The sequence below is a fragment of the Engystomops pustulosus genome, chromosome 2, assembly GCF_040894005.1.
Source record: "Engystomops pustulosus chromosome 2, aEngPut4.maternal, whole genome shotgun sequence".
Lineage (NCBI taxonomy): Eukaryota > Metazoa > Chordata > Amphibia > Anura > Leptodactylidae > Engystomops > Engystomops pustulosus.
In genome coordinates, this window is record NC_092412.1 from 153,172,236 (window position 1) to 153,194,745 (window position 22,510).

The window sequence follows — 22,510 nt, forward strand, 5'->3', positions numbered from 1 at the left end:
ATTTTTAAGGTTTTGCACAAAAAAGAAAGTTATGGCCCTTAAACCAGTAAGTATGATAATTCACTAAAAAAGGCAGGTCATTAAAACCTTTTAAGGCCTGAAAGGGCTTAAAATACTCCTATGTTACAGATGTTACAGTATTCATTGTTACAGTATTCATGTTACAGTTACAGTATGATACAGTATCCACATGGGACTACACAATGACCTTGACATTGAGGAAAATGTGTGTTGTTCTCTCATTTTGATCTTCAGTGTATGTATACTTATTTGGTCAATACCACTGGCACTAGGAGAATTATTATTAGGGTCTTATCATCCTTTTCTCTGATTTCTCTACATTCTGTTTAAATCTTTCCAGCCTGTTTCTTCAGATAGTTTTCTATGCAGGACATTCATAAGCTATAGTCTATAACAGGTAGAGAGTAAAGATAAGCAGACCAGTTCGGGTCTGGGGTTTAGGTGTGTCCCAAGCAACCCGGTCATGTTGCCAGATTAGCGGCCATGCAGGCAATCTGACAAATCAACGCCCCTATCTATTAGCCGAACCCCGGACCTGAACTTAAAAAGCAATCCCTCACATCTCTAGACTAGAGAGTTGGGGATAAGTACCTCTGGGAACCGATATAGTGATCCTAGTTTAGTGGATAAGAACCTTTTTTGTTCTAAAAGTGCCAGTGCTTTCATTGAAAGTTTCCTTGAATTTCTCATAATTCAGGAAGGCTTATTATTATGACAACCTATGGTATTCTTGCACTGTGATAAGTGATCGGATAAGACAGGAGCTATATTTGGAAGGACCCTGTGAGGTAAAATCCTACTTATCATTTTGTAGTGTTTATTATCATTTTGCATCAATGTGAATTTGGGCTGTAAGATATCAACTATTCTAAAAACCATAAATCTGAAATGTACCAATTTATCTGTTCATCAATGTACACTATCACTATACAGAACAGTGTGTTCATCTGTATGATCCCCTTTACTCTTAACTGCTCAGTCCTTTTATGGTGTGACTGTAAAAATAATGTCGGCAGTAAAGAGAAATATGCACAAGGAGCGTCTGCTCTCCTCGGGTGACCTCAAGTTCTTGGAGCCACTGGAGGGAGAGAAAATCAATACTTAGCAGACAGGAGGGAAAGACAGAGATAAGGAGAAGGGAATTTCCTTTAACTCAAGGTTCCCTTGCACCTTACCTTTATAGTGTTCTTGTACTAATTCCATCACACTTCATAACTGCTGCATGACTACTCCAGCGGCTTCACTTGACTGCCCTAGTGGACACCACTAAATAGCATTTATGTCTCTGCTTTTATCATTAGCATTTACAGCACTGCTTTTCCTGTCTGAATCCCTCTCATCTCTGTCAGATAAGCTGGAGATCTATTTTTGTGAGAAAAATAGGGTAACACTGGGAAAAGAAAGTAGTGATTTGAGTAGGAAAGGCTCTGAATGCAGAGGACACAGCCTTAGTGCAGCAACTGCTTTATTAGCATATGGATTAAACTGGGAATATGTTAGAATTGGCATAATAGACAGAAATATTAAAGGCATTTAGAAATAACCATTACTAAACTTGTGATGGTTATCAGCCAGAATGGAGAAATGAAAGAAGGTGGCTTCTATGTACATATGTATGGAGCTAATCTGGGGAAGAGATGGTACCAGTATTCACTATGGGATCAAGTGAAGCCGTTGAAGGAATAATACTGCTGAGAATCCTCGGTATTACTCTAACACAATTTTCATCTTTGTATCAATGTAGTTTGCTTAAGAACTTATTTTTCCCCAGAAGAGTTGTATTTTGTGGTGTCATTTTGAGTTGCCTATAATTTATTAATTCTTTTTGGCGGAACAAAATAAACACCAATTCTAGCAGTGTCCGTTACCCAATTCTGCCATATACATAAATTTCTTCAATAAGATCCTATTAAAAAATTTACCCATGTGAAGATAATTTCCCATAAATGTAGTCATATTTTCCCTAAAAAAAGAAGCACAGCTGTGCTTGGATACGACCACCGCTGCTGAAGTGATTGCAAAAGGAAACTAATTTATTGTGTATATGAGATCTCTGGGAGTTACTGCATGTCCCACAACTATCCTGTTCTAATGTACCCTGAATTCAGGTGGTCTGGATCTTAAATAGTGCATTTTTGGCCACTGCTGCTAGAGTGTGGTGATGGACGTATCTAAAGACAAATATCTTGTTTCTAAGGGACGAAATGTCTACATTTATGGGAAATTATCTTCACATAGGTATTTTATTTGAATAATATGTTATTGAAGAAATGTTTATATATGGCAGATGATTGGATTAAATTTGAATGTCTAGATATATCCCTTTAAATATTGTTGCAGACGAAATATACCCTTTTATGGCAATCATATTCCATTATGGCTATGATCTTTTATAACAGAATAATGCAATGTGCTACACTAAAAGAATATTTCAGCAATAAATTAAGAAACCTGACAAAGAGTTTGAGGTGTTGTTTTGGTCTCCACATTACCACTGATGTCAGATAGATTAGATGTGCTTGACAACAATTTTGGACTGTGAAGGCCCCACTTCACTACTTACAGTATACTTATAGAATCTGTTTTTTACAGGTTGGTGTGAGATAAAGGCGACCCCATATATGTTTTAATAATGGCCTAGGAAGAATCATACGGCACAATAAAGTTCATTTATTTGGTTTAGGAAGTATACCATTCATATATTTTTGTTCTGTATAAAAGACATCCATAACAACTGCAATTATAAGACAATTCTAAGTACTACTATATTCAGATAAAAAATTGTTGCTGACACATCAAGAAATATTACTGTAGCAAGGAAGATATGTCAAAACTAAGTTATATCTACCTGAAGATGCAAATACTGCGTGGCAGCAGCCTTAAAAATACTTATTTTAACTTATTATAAAGATCCTTTTACATCTTCTCAGCCCTCAAACAGTCAATATCTGATGCTTTATCCCTGAAACTATGTTTTGCACATCTCTGGTGCTCTGATATTCCTGCTCCTTATAGTTAATGAAGCTATATTTCTTCTCAAGTGAAGCTTTTTATGCATTTTATTTAGATAAAAACTCAACAGTTCTTATACAATGCAACAGTCTCTTTGTCATATTTCTCTTCACTACTCACACTCTCAGTTTTTCTGTCCAATAAACTCCTCCATACAAAATCTCCTATACTTTATCTAGCAGGCAACCAGTTACGTTATTGCTTGGGAGTGAGTGGGAGTGGGGTTTTATGGGGTTCATCTGAGGATAAGACCTGACTTCCTGATGCAAGGCATGTGGAGGGGATGAAATCCCTGTAGTTTTACTGCATATATAGAGGAAGTACGGGGTCATATAAGGACACAAAGAAGGAAATACACAGAGAATACAACGAGAGAAAGAAAAATTAGAGCAAAAGGGACAGAGACAAGGGAACAAAAAAGGTATAGACAATAGTTGACTGCAATAAAAAGCAGAGAAAAGCAGCAAAAGAATGAAAAGAATAATAAAAACCATATTAACAGCAGAGAAATGAAGCAGGAATGTATAAAAAAAAGATCAGAGCTGAGACAGTCAAAGAGACAACATAATGGCTCGCACTGCTCAAATTAACACATGTTCTCCATAGCCTTATTATAAAGCTCATCTGTATAATATTCAGAACATTTAAAGAATAATATTGTATTAAAAATGATGTGAACTAAAGTAAAAATAGCACAAACAAATTCAAGGGGGAGCTGTGCTGAAGGTAATACACCCATGTGTTGCATATGAAGTGTGCAACTCTGCCTGTATGTTACAGCATGCACACACAGGGACCAATTACAGCAACACCAGCTAACCTGCATCTGTGTGACCCTAGTCTTTATCAATTCATGGAACCCCCTCCCTCTCCACACACAAACTTTTACCGTTAATGATAATATTTCCAGGTTTTAAATCAAATCAAAACTTCATACTTCATACATAAGGTCCCACAGGACTACATTTATAATAATTACCTTTAGACTTCCAGAAATACTCCTAAAGAAACTAGCAAATGATACATGGACACACAGGGGCTCATCTACTAAGGGTCCGCAGAGCGCATTTTCGTCGGTTTCCGTTTTGCGACGCACCTGGGGATTGTGTCGCACGCGGACAATGCGCAAGATTTAACATTTAGAATTGTGATGCAAGACATGCACTTACAAGCACCGGGAAGAAGAAGGTGAACTCCGGCGGAACTCGGGCACACAATCTTCATGAATCGCGCCGGACTTCATCCTCGTCGGACCATCCGAATTGGGGATCGCGTCTGGACCAGGTAATTAAATTTGCACCATTGAATTGGTGAAAAATTGGTGCAATATTTCTTTCTTCTTTTCAGCTATCAACTGAGTTATACATGTAGAACTAAAAGCTAGGTTATCCAAAGGAATTCCTGCCATATACTATGATTAAATAATAATAAATCTTTATTTAAATAGTGCTATTATACTATACATTGTTTTTACAGATTATGGGTTACATATACAAACAAAATAAGACATAGCTGACTAATAGTCAGATGAAACAATAGGAGTGGGGGCCCAGCTCACAAGAGTTTACAATCTATGAGGGTCTAATGCGCTGCGTATGAATAAACCCCATTCTCTCGTTTCGCAAATCTATTAGGGGGCTTCAGCCGGCTGTGCTGCCCGACAATTCTACACCAGGTAGAATTGTCCTATCTATAATCACCAGTCTATGGGTGGAGGGCAGGCATGGAGCATGGCCCCCTTCACACATTTCCACGTCCGCTTGGCCTGGAGTTGGCATAAGGGGGTAAAATCTTCCCCAATGAGTCACACGGGTATAGTACAGTTGTACAATACTACAAGTTGTGGAAATATTTTACACAATTAAGTATTTAATAAAACAAAGAAGTTTTAAGTGACCATCTTAGAGTCAAGCACTGAAAAGAAACAGCCATCAAAAGAAGGCTGATTGAATTGTGTTTCAAGAGCAATACAACCAGAACATGTGAACTTAACCAAAGATTATGAGGGTTATTTATCATATGCTGGCACTATATGTTATATATAGGATATCCTGCACAGCCTGATACATCAAGAGGCTAAATAACCCCCTAAGAGTCCAATGATCGTTTCTGCTCAGGTAATTAATAACTAAACCAGCAACATTATGGCCACTGAAAGAGTTGGAGAAGATATAACCAAGTGCTAAGAAGATACCAATGTGTTACTGCTGGGATATTCTAATCATAATTTTTCCAGCATATTCACATTAAGTGAAACTGTCTAGCATTGAAACAGTTACAGAGGGCAGGTGAGAACTTCTCTTTTAATGTACAGGGTTAATCAGAGATACTATCGAGAGACCTGTTTCCGTGGGCACACCCCTCCGTTGTTAATGATGCAATGTTACAGCATCTATGTCCTCAGGGAGACAAGCATTCATGCTGCCTCCCTCCTTAGGGACACAAAGTCCCACAGGCAATTTGTTGGGGATTTCATATGTCATTACCCTAAAGAAAGAGTTCAATCTTAGGTAGTTACAAAGACATATGGACAGTGGACTGAATCATTCTCTCTTCTCTTTCCTCCCAGAATTCAGTTTTGTTATAGACACATAAAATCAGACACATAGGGGGTCATTTATCAGCGCCTTTCAAACTGAAAACTGGTCTCCCTTGCAAGACCTATTGTACCTTATTTATACACCACAATTTTGGTGGTTTTCCAACACTCACGACTTGTTCTGCTTTGGGTGCAAAATTTTGGTGCCATTTGGGAATCCGACACTTTTCTGGCGCTTCTATTTTTCCAACTCGTTTTGTGATGCAGTTTTTACACACAACTAGAGCAGCTTAAAGCTGGTCAAGGGAGCTCTATTTCACCTTCATGATGCGGAGGCAGTTATTAAACTTTTGGTTTGTGCGCCAAATCTTTAATCCCTTGCGCAAAAAACTGGCATCACAATAAAAACTATAGCACGTTTCCAGTACCACCCTGCACCCATACATTTCTGTATGACCCTGTTCAGTGGTAAGGATTGTAGTTGTTAAAATGGTATAACACAGCCATGTAAGCTAAAGAAACCAACATAACAAAGCTAAAGAGTACTAAACTACACAAGGTCATAATTAAAATGTATGCTTCTACAAGTCTTGATCAGATCCTCTGATGATGTTAGATGTAGCTGAATTATTAAGATGTTCTCCCCTTCCAACAATTTTGGCCTTTGTCTAGAGGTCTCTTGTGCACCAAATTGAAATCTTTGTCTGATGCTATTAACTGCATCAGTGGCCACAGCAAGTCCTGGTGATGTGAAACTTCAATATCACCAAAGCTTATTGAGGCCCAAAATGTACAGCCCGACCAGAAGTGTCAACAAATCACTTGAGTACCAGCACTTAGGAACTGGGTGTACATTTGCACTTTTTTCTTACCCCAGGTTTGCCCTTTTAAAAAATGGAAAACACACGCCAAGGCATCGTTATCCCTTCCTGTGTTTATCCGTACTACATCTACTAAAGTAAGAAGTGCAGCAAAGATGACAAAAAGTTAAATTTTTGGTGCAACCATGGCAGAAAAACTTGAATACAAAGCAAGTTATGTGGATCTCAGAGTTCTTTAAAGATAGAGAGGGGCACTTATTAATTCTGGCGCAGGGTGGCACTAGAATGGTGCAATAATTTTCATTAGGATGCAAGGGATTAATGAATCGGTGCACGGGCGAAAAAGGTTTAGAACTCCCAAGACCAGCTTTTAGGTGCTCTCTTTTTGTGCCACAAAATGCGGTGAAAAATAGGTCAGAAAAATAGAAGCGCCAGAAAACTGGTGGATTCACAAATTATGCACCCAAAAATAGAACAAGTCGAGAGTTTTCAGAAAACACCAATATTGTGGTGCCAACACTGTATAAATTCAGGTGTAAGATGCACAGCATGAAAAAAAACACTGCCAGTTTTCCATTTGAAAGGCCATAATAAATGCCCCCCAGAGAGCCTGCAAGAAGTTCATGCTGCCCATGGTCCTAAGAAGCATGTCACTTCTGGCAGGTTGCTTTTAAATTCAGGATGTCTATGATCAAGCTGGCAATTTCTCCTAAGAACTTTGTTGATTGGTGCTACTACAGTATGATTTCTACTATGAAAAGTTTATTTTCATAGTATTTAGGGAGTGGTGAGTGAATATAAGGCAACTTGCCAACAAATGTATGCCACACACCTGACACCAACTAATAAGTATCCAGTCTGGCAGAATACAACAAGATTGTTACATGTTTCTAGAACCATAGATCCTGTCACAAATTTATATTTGAAGGTTAAAATAAACAAACTTTAATGCAATGATTATGTGTAAGTCAGATCACAGTAACACACCAGTTCCTTTCTTTCCTTTTTTACTGGTTTTCATTTATCTATTATCCATTGCTCTTTTGAAGTCTCTTTTTGCATTCAATTCATTTGCAAAAAGATACAGCATAAAATACAATCAATACGGCATATGCTATCATAATGTTCCATAGCCTAGAATAGGGGTAACACAATGGTGATCCTCAGTGTCATACTACAAAAAAAAACTAAAAAGAAATATCTCAGACAGGAATAGGACTGAGTCACTACTTAGAATGACCACTGCATATAATTACAAGGAGAAGAATATTCAGTAAGGAAAATGATAGGTAACAAAGGAGAAGGAACAGAGGTAAGAGATGTAGAATGCCAACCAGCATTGCCCTTAGTCCTTTAACCTGGATTAGCATCCTCGGGGCGTCAATACAGCTTATAGTTAAGGCAGAGATGACACAAATAGACTCCATTACAATATAAGTTTTCTTAGGCCCCTTCTCCACTGGCGTTTTTCACGCGCGAGTTCTGCGCGTGCATTTGACGCTCAGAACTCGCATTGCACTCTGTCCCATTGTATTCAATGGGTCTTTCTCCATTAGCGTGGTTTTTAACGCGCGTGCTTGCGTTCGTTTGCACGCGCGTCAAAATCGCAGCATGCTCTATTTTTGCGGGTCACGCGCGTTTTTCACGCCCCATTCAAGTCTATGGAGATGCATCAAGAACGCATTGCACTCGCAATCATTGCAAGTGCAATGCGAGTGCAATGCGTTTTAAACGTAAGGGTTGCTAGGTGACCAGAATAACATTATTTCCCCTGCTCGCGATCGAGCATTTAATTAAAAAAACACAATGAAGAACAGTGAAGAATAGAATAAAATCATTGTACACAGTGAACACAGTGACCACAGGATCATTTAAGATAAAAACACAGTGCAGAACACAGTGCAGAATAGATTACAGATGTTCGGCACATCTGCTTACTTGTCTGGAGATACGCGCGGAGCGGTGCGACCAAAATAGCATGTGAAGAACAATATATATGTGTGTAGAACACATTGCAGATGTATTTATTCTTCACTGTTCTTCACATCTGCTAAATTGTCGGGAGATAATATACGCGCGGAACAGTGAAGAATAGATCGCCGATGTTTGCAACTTATCAGAAGACATTATTTTTCAATTAAATAACACATTTTAATCCCAAACCATGGTCCCTTTGAAATATGCTCGAGTCTCCCATTGAATCGCGCGTCAAAAATGCGCCGAAAACGCAAAAAAACCGCAAATTACTCCAAGGAAAAATGCAACAAAAACGCAGCAAAAACGTCAGTTTTTCACGCATTGCACACGCACGTGAAACGCAACGCTAGTGTGCAAGAGGCCTTAGGGACCCAGAAATTCTAAATCCACCACTTCAAAGACGTCCCACACTTTCCCTTTTTTGTACTCCCCTTATAAGTCTCATAGCATTTCTAATGTTGTAGAATATTCTTATGAAGATATAGAGAATTCAAGGCATAGAACTGTTGGATTACAAAGGGGTCATTTATTATGGCCTTTTAAACGGAAAACTGGCAGTGTTTTTTTTTCCTTTCTGCGTCTCTTGCCCCTAATTTATGAAGTGCTGGAGCCACAATATTGGCGTTTTCCAACACTCTCAACTTGTACTATTTTTGAGTGTAAGATTTTGGCACGCTTGTGAATCCACCAGTTCTCTGGCGCTTCTATTTTTTGACACATTTTTTGCCGCATTTTGTTGCACACAAAGAGAGCAGCTAAAAGCTGGTCTTGGGAGTTCTAAACCTTTTAGTCCATGCGCCAATTCATTAATCTTTTGCGACTCAAACTTACATTCCACTGAAAAAAATAGCACAATTCAAGCGCCACCCTGCGCCAAAATTAATGAATGCCCCTCAAAGTTTTTTTTAATGGGAAATTAAGAAATGGAAGACAGAAAACATGAAATTTGTAAACAATGAAGCATACTGTATATTATCAGAATCTAGGGGTCCTCCAGGAATACATTTCCATAATATAGTTCAGGCTTATATATGGGAATAAATGATACCTTGATATATTCTTGTTTATTATGCATTCCGGAATATATATCAGATATTTGGCTAAACCACCTCCATGGAGGGCCTTGCTAAATAAAGTTTTACTATTAACCATGATTCTCCATTCTGAATGTCAGTAGGAACAACTTAAATTACTTTAGAAGCCACTTCCAACTTATAGAATACGTGGCTACATATGCTTTAATCTGAAACCATAGAGAAGGATGTCTGACCCACCCACTGAACAGGTGAAACCAGAGAAGCCGGATCTGTATTAAATAAATTATGAGCCAAAAAACCAAACCCAGTTACTACCCTTACTGACAAGATGAGAACTGGGAATAGAAAAAAGAAAGAGAAGTAAGCTGAGGAGAATGGGAGAAAAGCCAATTTGCCTTCTCATAGGGAAGGTTTACAGTCACCAAAAAACAGGAAGAATTCAATTAGTCAGAGTCACGCGGAGAAAAACCCAGCAATAATACATTTGGACAGATGTGCATATAACGCAAATCTTTGCCAATTATGTCAGAAGCATGTGCACAATCTTATAACCGGGCATAGTGGGATGCCATCCTAGCTTTTCACCAGAACGTATCTATCTTTGCATAAAAAGTCTACATATTACACTCTTTATAATTTCATTCTCACACTTTTGCATCTAATAAAACAGCTTGAAAACATATTTACGTGTACATTAATATGACTTCTGTGTGTTAGACAACAAGTGGTCACATACAATGCTTTCTGACAATCTCCATAAGACAGAGCTGTTCTTTTGGCTAGAAATTAATATAAAAATATAATTTACCTTTATGACCATTTGTTGCATGATTTAGCTTTACTGAATATCCATACTATGAATATAATACTTGATGGACATCTACCGTACCATTTGTTTACTACTGATCAATTCCTGAAGAACTATGCTCCTTATTACAATATTAAGCAACTAGTCATGGTTTTGTGCCAGGTTCTAAGATATCAATACGCACTATTAGGATTGAAAAGGTGTTCCTATGCTGAGACAATTTCTTAGGCTTAGGCTATAGTGCTCAATTTGTAAATTGAAAAGGTTTTTGGTCAACCAATTTTCTGGCTCCAATCTTTGCCTATTAACCTTGAATGCAAATATGAAAATGTGTTAATAGTAAGCATTAATATCAGTATATTAATGGTAAAATGCAATAACTTTCCATAGTTGTATGACTCAGAAGGCTACAAATTGCAAGTAGTACAAGGTAACATTAGTCTTTTTTGTGATTCTAAATAATAGCATATATAATTGGATATAATACATATAGATACTCCACAGCAGCTGCAAATAACGGAATGAATAAAGCATTGACGTGTCATGAATATGATGTGTGTCCAGCACAATATAATTCTATTCATGTAATGTGTGCAGGATCATTGTGTGAGGCCATTATAGAACTCTTTTCTGAGCCCCTGAACATTTTTAACATAGTAAGAAAAATGCCTTTCTTCTTAGGTTATAATCATACTCTGGATCTGTATACTTCCCTGGGCAAAACCTAAAAATTACAAACAAACCTGCAATTTTGGACCTAAAAAGACCTTTCATTACCAATGGGATACCAATTTACAAAGTAAAATACTTTAATTGTGTATAAAATGAGACCCCGATGGACCTAATGAATAACAATGAATGTTTAGTAGTTACTAAGTACCGTAGTTGGCCACCTATCAGATCCTTCTTACTTTTACTAACTTAAAAGATCGATTTATTATTGTAATAATTTGTTATACAGTGCCTTGCAAAAGTATTCGGCCCCCTTGAACTTTTCTATTGTCATTTTTTTGGTGAAGAATCAACAATAAGTGGGACACAATTTTTGAAATGGAACATAATTTATTGAATATTTTACATTTTTGTAAAAGATAATAGACTGAAAAGTGGGGAGTGCAATATTATTCCGCCTCCTTAAGTTATTACTTTGTAGTGTCACCTTTTGCTGCGATTAAAGCTGCAAGTCCCTTTTGATTGAATTCTGAAAATCTTGCCCATTCAAAAACAGCTGGAGCTCAGTGAAGTTGGATGGAGAGTGCTTATGAACAGGAGTTTTTAGCAGATTTTGGTCTGGACTTTGACTTGGCCATTCAAGACCTGGATACGTTTATTTGTGAACCATTCCATTGTAGATTTGCTTTATGTTTGGGATCAGTGTCTTGTTGGAAGATAAATCTCCGTCCCAGTCTCATGTCTTTTGCAGACTCCAACATGTTTTCTTCCAGAATGGTCCTGTATTTCGCTCCATCTGTCTTTCCATCAATTCTAACCATTTTCCCTGTCCCTGCTGAAGAAAAGCAGGCCCAAACCATGATGCGGCCACCACCATGTGTGGAGATGGTGTGTTCAGGGTGATGAGCTGTGTTGCTTTTACGCCAAACATATCGTTTGGCATTGTGGCCAAAAAGTTCGATTTTGGTTTCATCTGACCTAATCCCATCTTCCACATGTTTGGTGTGTCTCCTAGATGGCTTGTGGCAAACTGTAAACAAGACTTGATATGGATATCTTTGAGAAACAGCTTCTTGCCACTCCTCCATAAAGGTCAGATTTGTGCAGTGTACCACTGATTGTTGTCCTATGAACAGGCTCTCCCACCTCAGCGGTATATCTCTGCAGTTCATCCAGAGTGATCATGGGCCTCTTGGCTGCATCTCTGATCAGTCTACTTCTTGTTTGAGATGAAAGTATAGTGGGACAGCCGTGTCTTGGTAGATTTGCAGTGGTCTAATACTCCTTCCATTTCAATACAATCACTTACACAGTGTTCCTTGAGATGTTTAATGTTTGTCAATCTTTTTGTATCCAAATCCGGCTTTACACTTCTCCACAACAGTATCCGGGACCTGCCTGGTGTGTCCCTTGGTCTTCATGATGCTCTCTGCGCTTAAAACAGAACCCTGAGACGATCACAGATCAGGTGGTTTTTTACGGAGACCTGATTACACACAAGTGGATTATATTTATCATCATCAGTCATTTAGCACAACATTGGATCATTCAGAGATCCTCACTAAACTTCTGGAGTGAGTTTGCTGCACTGAAAGTAAAAGGGCTAAATAATATTGCACGCCCCACTTTTCAATTTTATTTTTACAAAAGTTTAAAATATCCAATAAATTTCATTCCACTCCACAATTGTGTCACACTTGTTGATTCTTCATTAAAAACATTTTTTACAATTTTATATATTTATGCTTGTAGCCTGAAATGTGCAAAAGGTAGAAAAGTTCAAGGGGGCCGAATACTTTTGCAATGCACTGTAAATAGTATAAACAAAACAAAAATACCAGAATAATGAGGTCCTGTTCACATTACACCTATGATTAACATTAACAAATGTAACATTAATAAATGCTGGGATTTATCACAGTTTGTACGAGTGGCGCAAGGCCAGGAATTGCATTCATTTCACCCTTATGCTACGCTAATGTGCCAGAGCTTGATAAATCCCCTCTATCTATATATACATTTACCACAAAATTAATTACATTATTTTCCCATCAGTGGCGGTGTATGTAAAGACATACAATCAATAACCCTTAAACATAATAGTCAATATATAGTTCACAAAACAATGCAATGTCTACGTAAAGATGATCCTGCCATACAAGAGACATTTTTTAAAAAGCTACTTATGCCACATTTCTATTTTCTACCCTTGATTTAAAAAAAATAAACCAGTCACTGTGAGAGCATGTTTGAGTAGAAACAGTAAAATTGTGAACTGATCCCAAAGTGTGTATTTACTGCTAGGGAAGAATTAGCCAACTGGGAATGTAGGGCAGAACGTTTATTCATATCTCACCATGAACTGAAAACATTCTAGAAACAATTGTTGACATTTTGCACTTACAAAAGTGGTCTGTCCTCTTTAAGGTCTTACTCATAATGCGGTGAAATATAAGAAATATCATCTGCCCTTCAATAGGTTGGTTACATTACTTGCATGGGATATGCCTCATTGACCACAATATGGTGTTTCAGATTTTTAAAAACAGTGTAGTGTTTTACAAGACAAAATAGTGCAATAAACCTTCCAGACCATTGTGAGTAGAGTCATACTTGTGAATGTGATAACCAATATCAATAAATCCAGATAATGTTAAATAGGGAATTAAGGCCTATTTACGCAGTGTAACAATTTTCAGGAACTACTATTTCTAGGAACAGTCCCTCCCTATTATTGACCCATTGAGTAGGCAGTGCAGCAAAGAAGTAGGCAATGATTGGAAACCTGCTGGTTTGGTCGGTATAAAGGGACTTTAGTCATACTTTAAGCTGTTCCCAGAATGAAGGCCATTGCCTTAAAGGGAACATGTCCCCAGGTTTTACCCTACTAAACTACTATGGCACTCAGGAAAGGTATGCAATGTCCTTTCTAGAATACTCTTTTATAAAAAGTCTCAACTGTTAACCTATAAAAAAAATCTACCCCAAAGTCAGGCAAATATGACTATTCTCAGCTCATTTTCACATGAGATAAGTCTAGTTTAGTGGTTGCAGGGGTAGTGTAACTTCAAAAGCCCCTATCGTCTGTTCTATAGGACCTGCTTTATGTGTCATATTTAAAATAAGAATCTATTCTTTCAGATCCCCCAAGCTTATGGTTCTGTGAGCTACAGAATTGGCCATACAGGCGGCAACTGGATCTTTATATGCAGCTTGAATTTACAGCTGCCTGTATCTCTGGTTCTGTAGCTCACAATGCCTTAGGAAATCTGCAAGATTAGATCCTTATCTTAATATGATGCAATGTACTATAGAACAGAATATAGGATATAAGTGACACTCCCCCTGCAACCACCTCTTAGGTGAGAACTTGAAATTAGGTGAGAAGAGTCATATTTGCCTTTGGGGGAGATATTTAATGGGTATACCGATGAGATTTCACATAACAGAAAGAATTTTAGAAGGGAAGTTTATCAATACATAATATATTTGGTGAAGGTGTACCTAGTGGTTGGTTAAGTTGAATTTAAATTTTGCACCAAAAATTCTGCAGCAACTTAATTTATAAATAAAAATATTGATAACCACCAAAACTCTTATAATAGTGGAAAATGTGGCCCTTGTGCTATCTACCAGCATTGATAAGAAATACAGAAAAAGTAGAATAGAACATATAGAAAAAGAAAAGGTAAAGTTTCTTTAAAAATAGCAAAAAATACACCACTGTTTTAATTTTCTTACCCTGTTGTATAAACCCATCTATTTATAACTCTTGGACACAACAACCATCTTTTCCTTTCAACAGAGGGGAATTGTGTCACACACAAATGTACCGTAAGTATAGAGGACACAATTTATTGCAGTTTCAGAAAGTACCCTGCTATTTTAGTGTAGACATAGCTACTGGACATCTATATTCTGGATGGGCATGTGAAGGTAGCATTAGCTCCACAGGCTTCCCAGCATCTAGCGAAGCAGATCACAATATGTGCTTGTAAGCTAGGGATTCACAATGGTAGGGAATAGTACACATAACACACTAACAGCCATAGAATAAAACATGTTTAACAAAGTGAGTAGAGTTGAATATTTCAAGGGTTGGGATATATTAGATACCAAGGGAACGGTCAGTGCTTGAGGGTGATGTGCAAAAAGCATAAAAATGTCCATTTGAGTGATATTTTCAAGGTTCAAATTGTGAAATCAGAAAAAAAAAAATAAAAAAAAACATATGGTCATGGAAACTGAAAGCCAGTGTAACCATTATAAAAGGTAACAGTGGATATGATAGAAAAGTGTGCATCACAGTTTATTGCATATGACACTGTGTAAACTGACCCCTGTCCAGGAGCAAATGCACCTACAATTTAGATATCATTATAGAACTATAATTGGCGTAATTGGTGATAGTATCCAGTATTGACACAAACAATGACATTTTTCTGATATGATAAATTATGAAATTTATATCATAATGTATACCTAGGGTAAAATAGCACAAGGGTGCACATTAAGAAGAAGGAAAGTCAGCAGCAGCAGTCATTCATATAACACATATCACCAACCTAATATATGATTTTTCCTAATGGCAGGATAATGCTTCTTGCCACACTTGAACATTTTTTAGGAATGGTTTGAGGAACATGAAAAAATTGGCAAGGTCTTGACTTGGCCTCTAAATTCCTCTGCTATGAATCTAATCATTCATTAAGGCAATCCAGCAGATATCAAAGGGCACCTTGAAGGAAATCTACCGTCAGGAATCTACTTACAATGCCTAATCCCTATACAGTTTTTACTATTTTCTTAAACATATCCTATTTGTATTAAAACTTTATTTCATGTATACACTAATTAGCTATAGAGGCTACTAAGTGCTTGGAGTAGCCCCTGTAAGCCGGTCAGGAGACACTGCATCTGCAAGGATGGCTATGCAGAGGCTACTCCACCATGGAGCTCACTGGGGCTACTTCATGCCCGTAGTAGCCTCTACAACTAATTAGCATATACATGAATGTTTTAAAACAGAAAATGGGAAAAGCTGTATAGGGAGTAGGCATATTTGGGGAAACTACCTTCTGAATCTACTAAGTTAGAGGATTGCTGATGGTAGATTTTCCTAAAGAGATCAGGAAGGGAATCATGTTTTTTCATGCTATGGCTGAACAGTATAGTGTTTTCTCATATAAAGAAGAGAAGTAGATATACAGGTAGTCCCTATCTTAAGAACACTTGACTTAGAAACGACTTTAAGTTACAAACGGACCTTTCTGTTCTGACTTACATACAAATTCAACTTAAGAACAAAAGTACTGAAGCTTTCTGGTATGTAAAACGTGGACTGCCTGTACTGAGAGTGTGCATACACGAATATATATATATATATATATATATATATATATATATATATATATATATTAACAAAGTCTTTTATAGATATAGACAACAACAACAATACCACTCCGTATATTATACCTTATGGTCTTGACAATACAGTAGGTCTACTGAACAATTACTACTCTTTATAATTAGGGTGTCTCCATTATGTCCGCTCTTTGGGATGATCAGTATTTCTATACATCCATCTGTCATTTAAAGGAATGATTGTCACTAATTCTCTCTGCTTAGGATCTGCCTCTAATAAGCTGGTTAAAGAATATTAAGCAACACTAAATCCTTACAAGACTGATCTACTTAAGAGTGACAAACTCCTGTGCACTCTGTCACCCTACGGAGCAAAATGATAATCTCCACAAATGAACTAGTCATCTTTTACAAAACAAAATGTACAGTATAGGTGGTTACGATATGAATATATTATTTTCACATCATAGTGGCCCCTTCAGTTGAATTACTGGAGTCATAACCAGGTACCTATCATGTGAGAGTTACATAGTTGCATAAAATATCTCTTCTAAAAAGTATGACGTTCCAACTACATGGGTTTTATATCTAGTGAAAAGGAAAATCCAGAACCCGATAGCCAAGAATCCCACAGATATTTTGGTTTCCACTAACACTTTTTTCAAACCAACTGAAACTCCCATATCCTTACATGTTTTTTTTCCCAAAATGTCATGTAATGGAAGGTGAGCAGGACCCAATAGTTTCATATGACAATGTTATTAGCTTCATTTGTATACGAACCCCATGATAAGTAATTTGCTGCAGAATATGATATTGGTTGATCAAAATGACTGTAACGCATTTATTTGCATATATGATGATATATAATAATATTGTGTCTTACAAACAGGGAAATAGAAACTTGTGGTAAGTCTGTGTCCCTTGTATACACTGCAAAATGTATGATCAAGAAAAATAAAAGCAATTAAAAAATAATATGGATTAATAATCAGCATTCATGAGACTAAAACTCCCTGAAGATATGAATAAAACAACTGTGGACCTGTGTTATAAATACCAAATCCAGGAATAGTCCAGCATGTAAATCCAAGAACCTGCCATACACAAGGGGCTGCTAGAGATGATGCTGGTAAAGCACCAGGGATGCAGCTAAGATCTGTAAAGAAATGAAGAGCTCCACAAAGTGTAAAATACTGAAATATACAATTAGGAATGTTCTGCTTTTGGTCTGATGGTCATCATCAAATCATAATATAGTTAATTTGTTGTTTTGTTAGATGTATCTAAAGATATATCGTAGGAAACTATATATCCAATTTTGAGTTCATTTAGCTACTACAAGTGGTCAGAAGTCAAGCACCTATAATTTCTATGTGTAAAGTTGACCATATACTGGAGGATTTAGGAAAGGTCTTACCATAGTTCAGAAAGGTTTCGAAAATGATTTTCTAAATGCCCATTGACATTAACAGTCTCAAGATGAGTCAGCTTCTTAGTAGTGACATTTTATATAACCGTAAGGATGGAAAGCTAAGACATATGGCCCATCTTCTCGTATGTTACAAATAGCTTATTCCATATTGTAAAAGTCAACAGGACATAGCTGTCAAGCGCAAACTTTCTAAATATCAAAATTTGTGATGCCCATTAATATGTATTCCCATCTATGCCACAGATTTCACTGTTCTAACCTCTGATCTGATTTACTAGAATCTAGGAAATTCTTGCCTACACTACTTACTATATTCAAATAAGAATTACATTCGGAAGCCATTTCCTGTGTTAATTGTATTTTGTATTATTTGATAGAAAAAGTCTATTGTTTCAGAAAAAGCAACTAATCTAATAATTGACTGCATTATATATTATAATACGAAGATTTAATCTTTACCGATTTCGTAACTATTTTTCAAAACCTGCGCTTAGTGGCCAGCTAATGGATGCTACTAGTAATTTGTGGCTGCTTTAACTACTAGAGAGGAAAAAAAATATTTTAGTCAACATTTAATTTTCCATGACAAATATAAACATGAAGGGTCATAACTATAGTCCTCAACTATTTTGACAACTGTTTTGGAAAAATCTGACTTTCCAAGAGTTGACAGGAGAGCATCTATTGCTCTTCAAATCAACCAGTGGTAGAGGCTGAGCACCATAATCTGTCTACGATGACAGCCACTAGAAGCACTATTAAAGATGGCCAGTAGCAAGGTGCCAACATTTGCTCACATGCAAAGACACAATAGAATTGCCTGCTATGATCTACAGTGGAGGTTCCATTGGCAGTTTTTATCACAGATAAAACCAAAAATGATCAATGAAAAAAGCCAAAATAATGGACACCAAACTAACCATACATTTAGAATCTTAGTTTTTCTCTTCCAATAACAAAAATAAATCACCACAGAAATGTGAACACAACATTGGAAGGTAACCTCTATGGTTTTCAATAGCTGTAGATCAAATAGAACATAATTTATTGTTGCATAAAAGTATCATAGCACTTCTTGCCTTTATTTCTGCAACAGCAGTAGAGAAAAAAACTTTTGAACCCATTAGTTGGCATGCCACCCACAGCAGGAGTGAAAGATTAGGGTCCAAAGCTATTGTTACAGTGGATTAAGTCCAGATAGACCCCAGATATCATCTACTCGAAAAGTGACTGTATTTTGGTATCAGCTGCAGATGAAATTGTAAAAAGATGTACTCAATGGAGACAAACCGTCTACCTATATACATGCATAACATATACTAAGAATAGAAACAATTTCCCCACATGACATATACACTGTAAACTTTTTACTTCCTATTAAGCTACTATATATATATATATATATATATATATATATATATATATCAATCATATATCCCTGTCTGTAGTGTATATCATCCTCCTATAACATCCATAACTTAAGTGGTACTAAAATGGAGTAACTTCGAGCCCCTTGGGCGTAATAAATGATATCATGCCTGCTAAATATGCTTTACTACTGCTACTCACATACCTGGAAAGTACATTCATGTCAATCCATACATTCATATAGAGTAATATAATATATGACATATCACTGATATTTCTATGTTTATTTCTGTCAAATATTTATCCTCAGATATGTACACCCTTACCATACCATATTCATACTAGATCAAACTATGATTTGACAACAATGTACAAACTATGATTTGACAAAAACCCTAGATAATCACTTTTATGAACCAAATGAAGACTTCTCACCTTCCAACCTGCAGAGCTGTTGCTATCACCCTTATCTTTGAAGTAAGGTACAAATCGCACCATCCAGTCATAGATTTGAGAAAGGGTCAGGCGTCTCTCTGGTGAGCTCTCTATGGCCTTGGTGATGAGGTCAGCATAAGATAAGTTACCCCAGGCATTCCTACGTGAACTCTTGGCTTTTCGCATCTGCCCTGGGTCCAGGCCAGGGGGCGGCAAGGGCAAATCCGAGGAGGACTCAGGAAGAGGAGGCCAGGTGCAAGAACGAGGGCGACCCTGAGGCTCCACATCTGATTCAGCCTCCAATTTCTCCATCACTGGCTCTTAAAATACTCTTCTGCTTTAACAAAAATAGTACTTAAATCCGCATTTGATAATTGTGTTCCAGAAAAAAAAGTCTTGAAAACAAAAGGGCATTAATTTTAAAATGTGTAAGTTTAAGAAGAACTATGTGCCTATGGAAGATGGTCTCTAAGATCACCTGCAGACAAAGTGTTGAATTATTAAAAACCAAATTTGCATGTAGATTTGAAAATCAGTCTGAACCTGGTAAAACCAAAGCTCAGATAAAAGGGGTCATTCTTTTAGAAATGCTTCAAAAATTGTAATTATTAAGAATGAAGATTTTAATTGATAGAAAAGTGATATATTAGAATTTTAGTACTAAAATAGCTGACAGGAAAGAATTGCACAGAAATTCAGTGAAGTATTTGCAACAAGGGCTCATATATGAGTAAGGACTTGAAAGTCAGTCCCTATATTGTCTGCTTAACCAATTGTAATAATTACAAAAAAAACTCATTTCAATGGGGTGGTAGTCTGTATGAGCAGGTAATGGCTGATAGTAATGCTCGGATACACAGCTCCACACAAATTAGGGTGAACTTGAGAAAAAGACATATTTTAGATGCCAGCAGGTTACAACATTATGCTCTATTGTGCATTAATGATGGGATATGATAATGATACCACAAGCTATTCCCTAGTGTGAAGATATGGGGTTAAATACAGCACAGCAATTTTGCCAAAAATGTAAATTCCAGATATGATCTATAATAAGATTACAGTGCATTTAAAAGAAAGGGACGTGTGTTTGAAATCTGTCCAAAGAGGTGTCTTTTGCAGCAACAGATGTTCTAAAGATGAAGAAAAAAAAAGAAAATCCTATTAAAATTCAAAGCGAACAATTCGTCAACCCCAAAATTTGATGGGTGGGGGCTAGATAAAAGGGGGGGAGGCACAGAGTCCCCCCTTTTTAATTTAAAAGTCTCCCTTTAATATGAATATCATTGCTTCTCTCCCCTTCTCTCCACAATTCTTGAGTCCAGGGTGGTTCCAGATGATACCTTTGTGATATTGGGAATTACTTGCCCTAGTCAGCTAGTAATGCAAAACCCACTTCTAAAAATGCTCACTTGTGTCCCCCTATTAAAATCCGGAGCCACACGTGTGGACATTCTGCGGTTTTGGGAAAAGGCGCTGAAAGACAAATTGTCATTGTAGAGATAGCCAGTGAGAAATGAATGGGGTATGTCCTTTTCCCCCAGTTCTTCAGACAGGAGTCCAGAGAAAATGCAGGGGGATCTGCAGGGGATCCCTCACTGGTAGAGGAGGAATAGTAGCAGGCTGGGTGTGAGAGGAGGGGGGCTCACACCTGCTTGCCAGTGCTGGGAAGGAAGACGCTCCTCTCTTGTCTCTCTTTGGAAGTCTCTCTCTTGCTCCCTCGCTCTCCGGGTCTTTCTCCTCCTGGGACAGAGCAGGATTAAACCATGTGTTGGGATCGGCTTGCTCTGCACTCTTCACCTTAAGCATTTAGAGAGAGGGAGCGAGACAGAGAGAAATAAATAAATAAGATGCAGCCTTTGCTCCTCCTATCCTGTCTCCTCCTCCTCTTGCTGCTTTTACATGAGAGACTGGCTGGGATTTGTACAAGGCTGAGAAATGTGTCATCTATAGGTGACCAGAAAAGACAACGATACCCACAGAAACTTCATATTCATTACAGATTGCACCAGAGGACACCAGTACAACAGATAGCAATGTATAGAAATCACAGCATATACAATGTATATAATGTGAGTGTATAAAAATCACATCTGATACACTGTGTATAATAAATCACAAAGGATACCCTGTATAAAATATACAATCCCAACGGATAAAATATGTGCAATACCATATCTGATACACGGTATACAATGCCTATATGAAAATCACATTTAATAGACTGTATACAATGTCTATATACTAATCACGATCGATAGACTGTATACAATGTCTATATAGAAAACACACCTGATACACTATATACAATGTCAATATACAAATCACATTCAATACACTTTATACAATGTGTATAGAAATCATACCTGAAGCACTCTATACGATTTCTATATACAAATCAAACTGAAACACTGTATACAATGTCTATATACAAATCATGTCTAATACACTGTATACAATGTCTATATACAAAGCACATCTAATACACTGTATACAATGTATATATAGAAATCATACCTGATGCATTCTTTGCAATATCTATATACAAATCACACCTGATACACTTTAAACAATGTGTATAGAAATCATACCTGATGCACTCTATACAATGTCTATATATAAATCACACTGAAACACTGTATACAATGTCTATATACAAATCATGTCTAATACACTGTATACAATGTCTATATACAAAGCACATCTAATACACTGTATACAATGTATATATAGAAATCATACCTGATGCATTCTTTGCAATATCTATATACAAATCACACCTGATACACTTTAAACAATGTGTATAGAAATCATACCTGATGCACTCTATACAATGTCTATATACAAATCACACTGAAACACTGTATACAATGTCTATATACAAATCATGTCTAATACACTGTATACAATGTCTATATACAAATCATGTCTAATACACTGTATACAATGTCTATATACAAATCACGTCTAATACACTGTATACAATGTCTATATACAAATCATGTCTAATACACTGTATAC

The 22,510-nt window shown here is 37.0% G+C and overlaps 1 protein-coding gene across 1 annotated transcript in view; it reads right to left on the bottom strand.

Annotated features, from left to right (window-relative positions):
- FOXO6 (forkhead box O6) overlaps window positions 1–21,333 on the bottom strand; it is a 65,903-nt gene extending 44,570 nt beyond the window's left edge. Inside the window, exon 1 of the mRNA XM_072136955.1 lies at window positions 19,490–21,333. Coding sequence (XP_071993056.1) covers window positions 19,490–19,801 — 312 coding nt within the window. The 5' untranslated portion in view covers window positions 19,802–21,333. The remainder of the gene's footprint in view (window positions 1–19,489) is intronic.
- Between the last annotated feature and the right edge of the window lie 1,177 nt (window positions 21,334–22,510).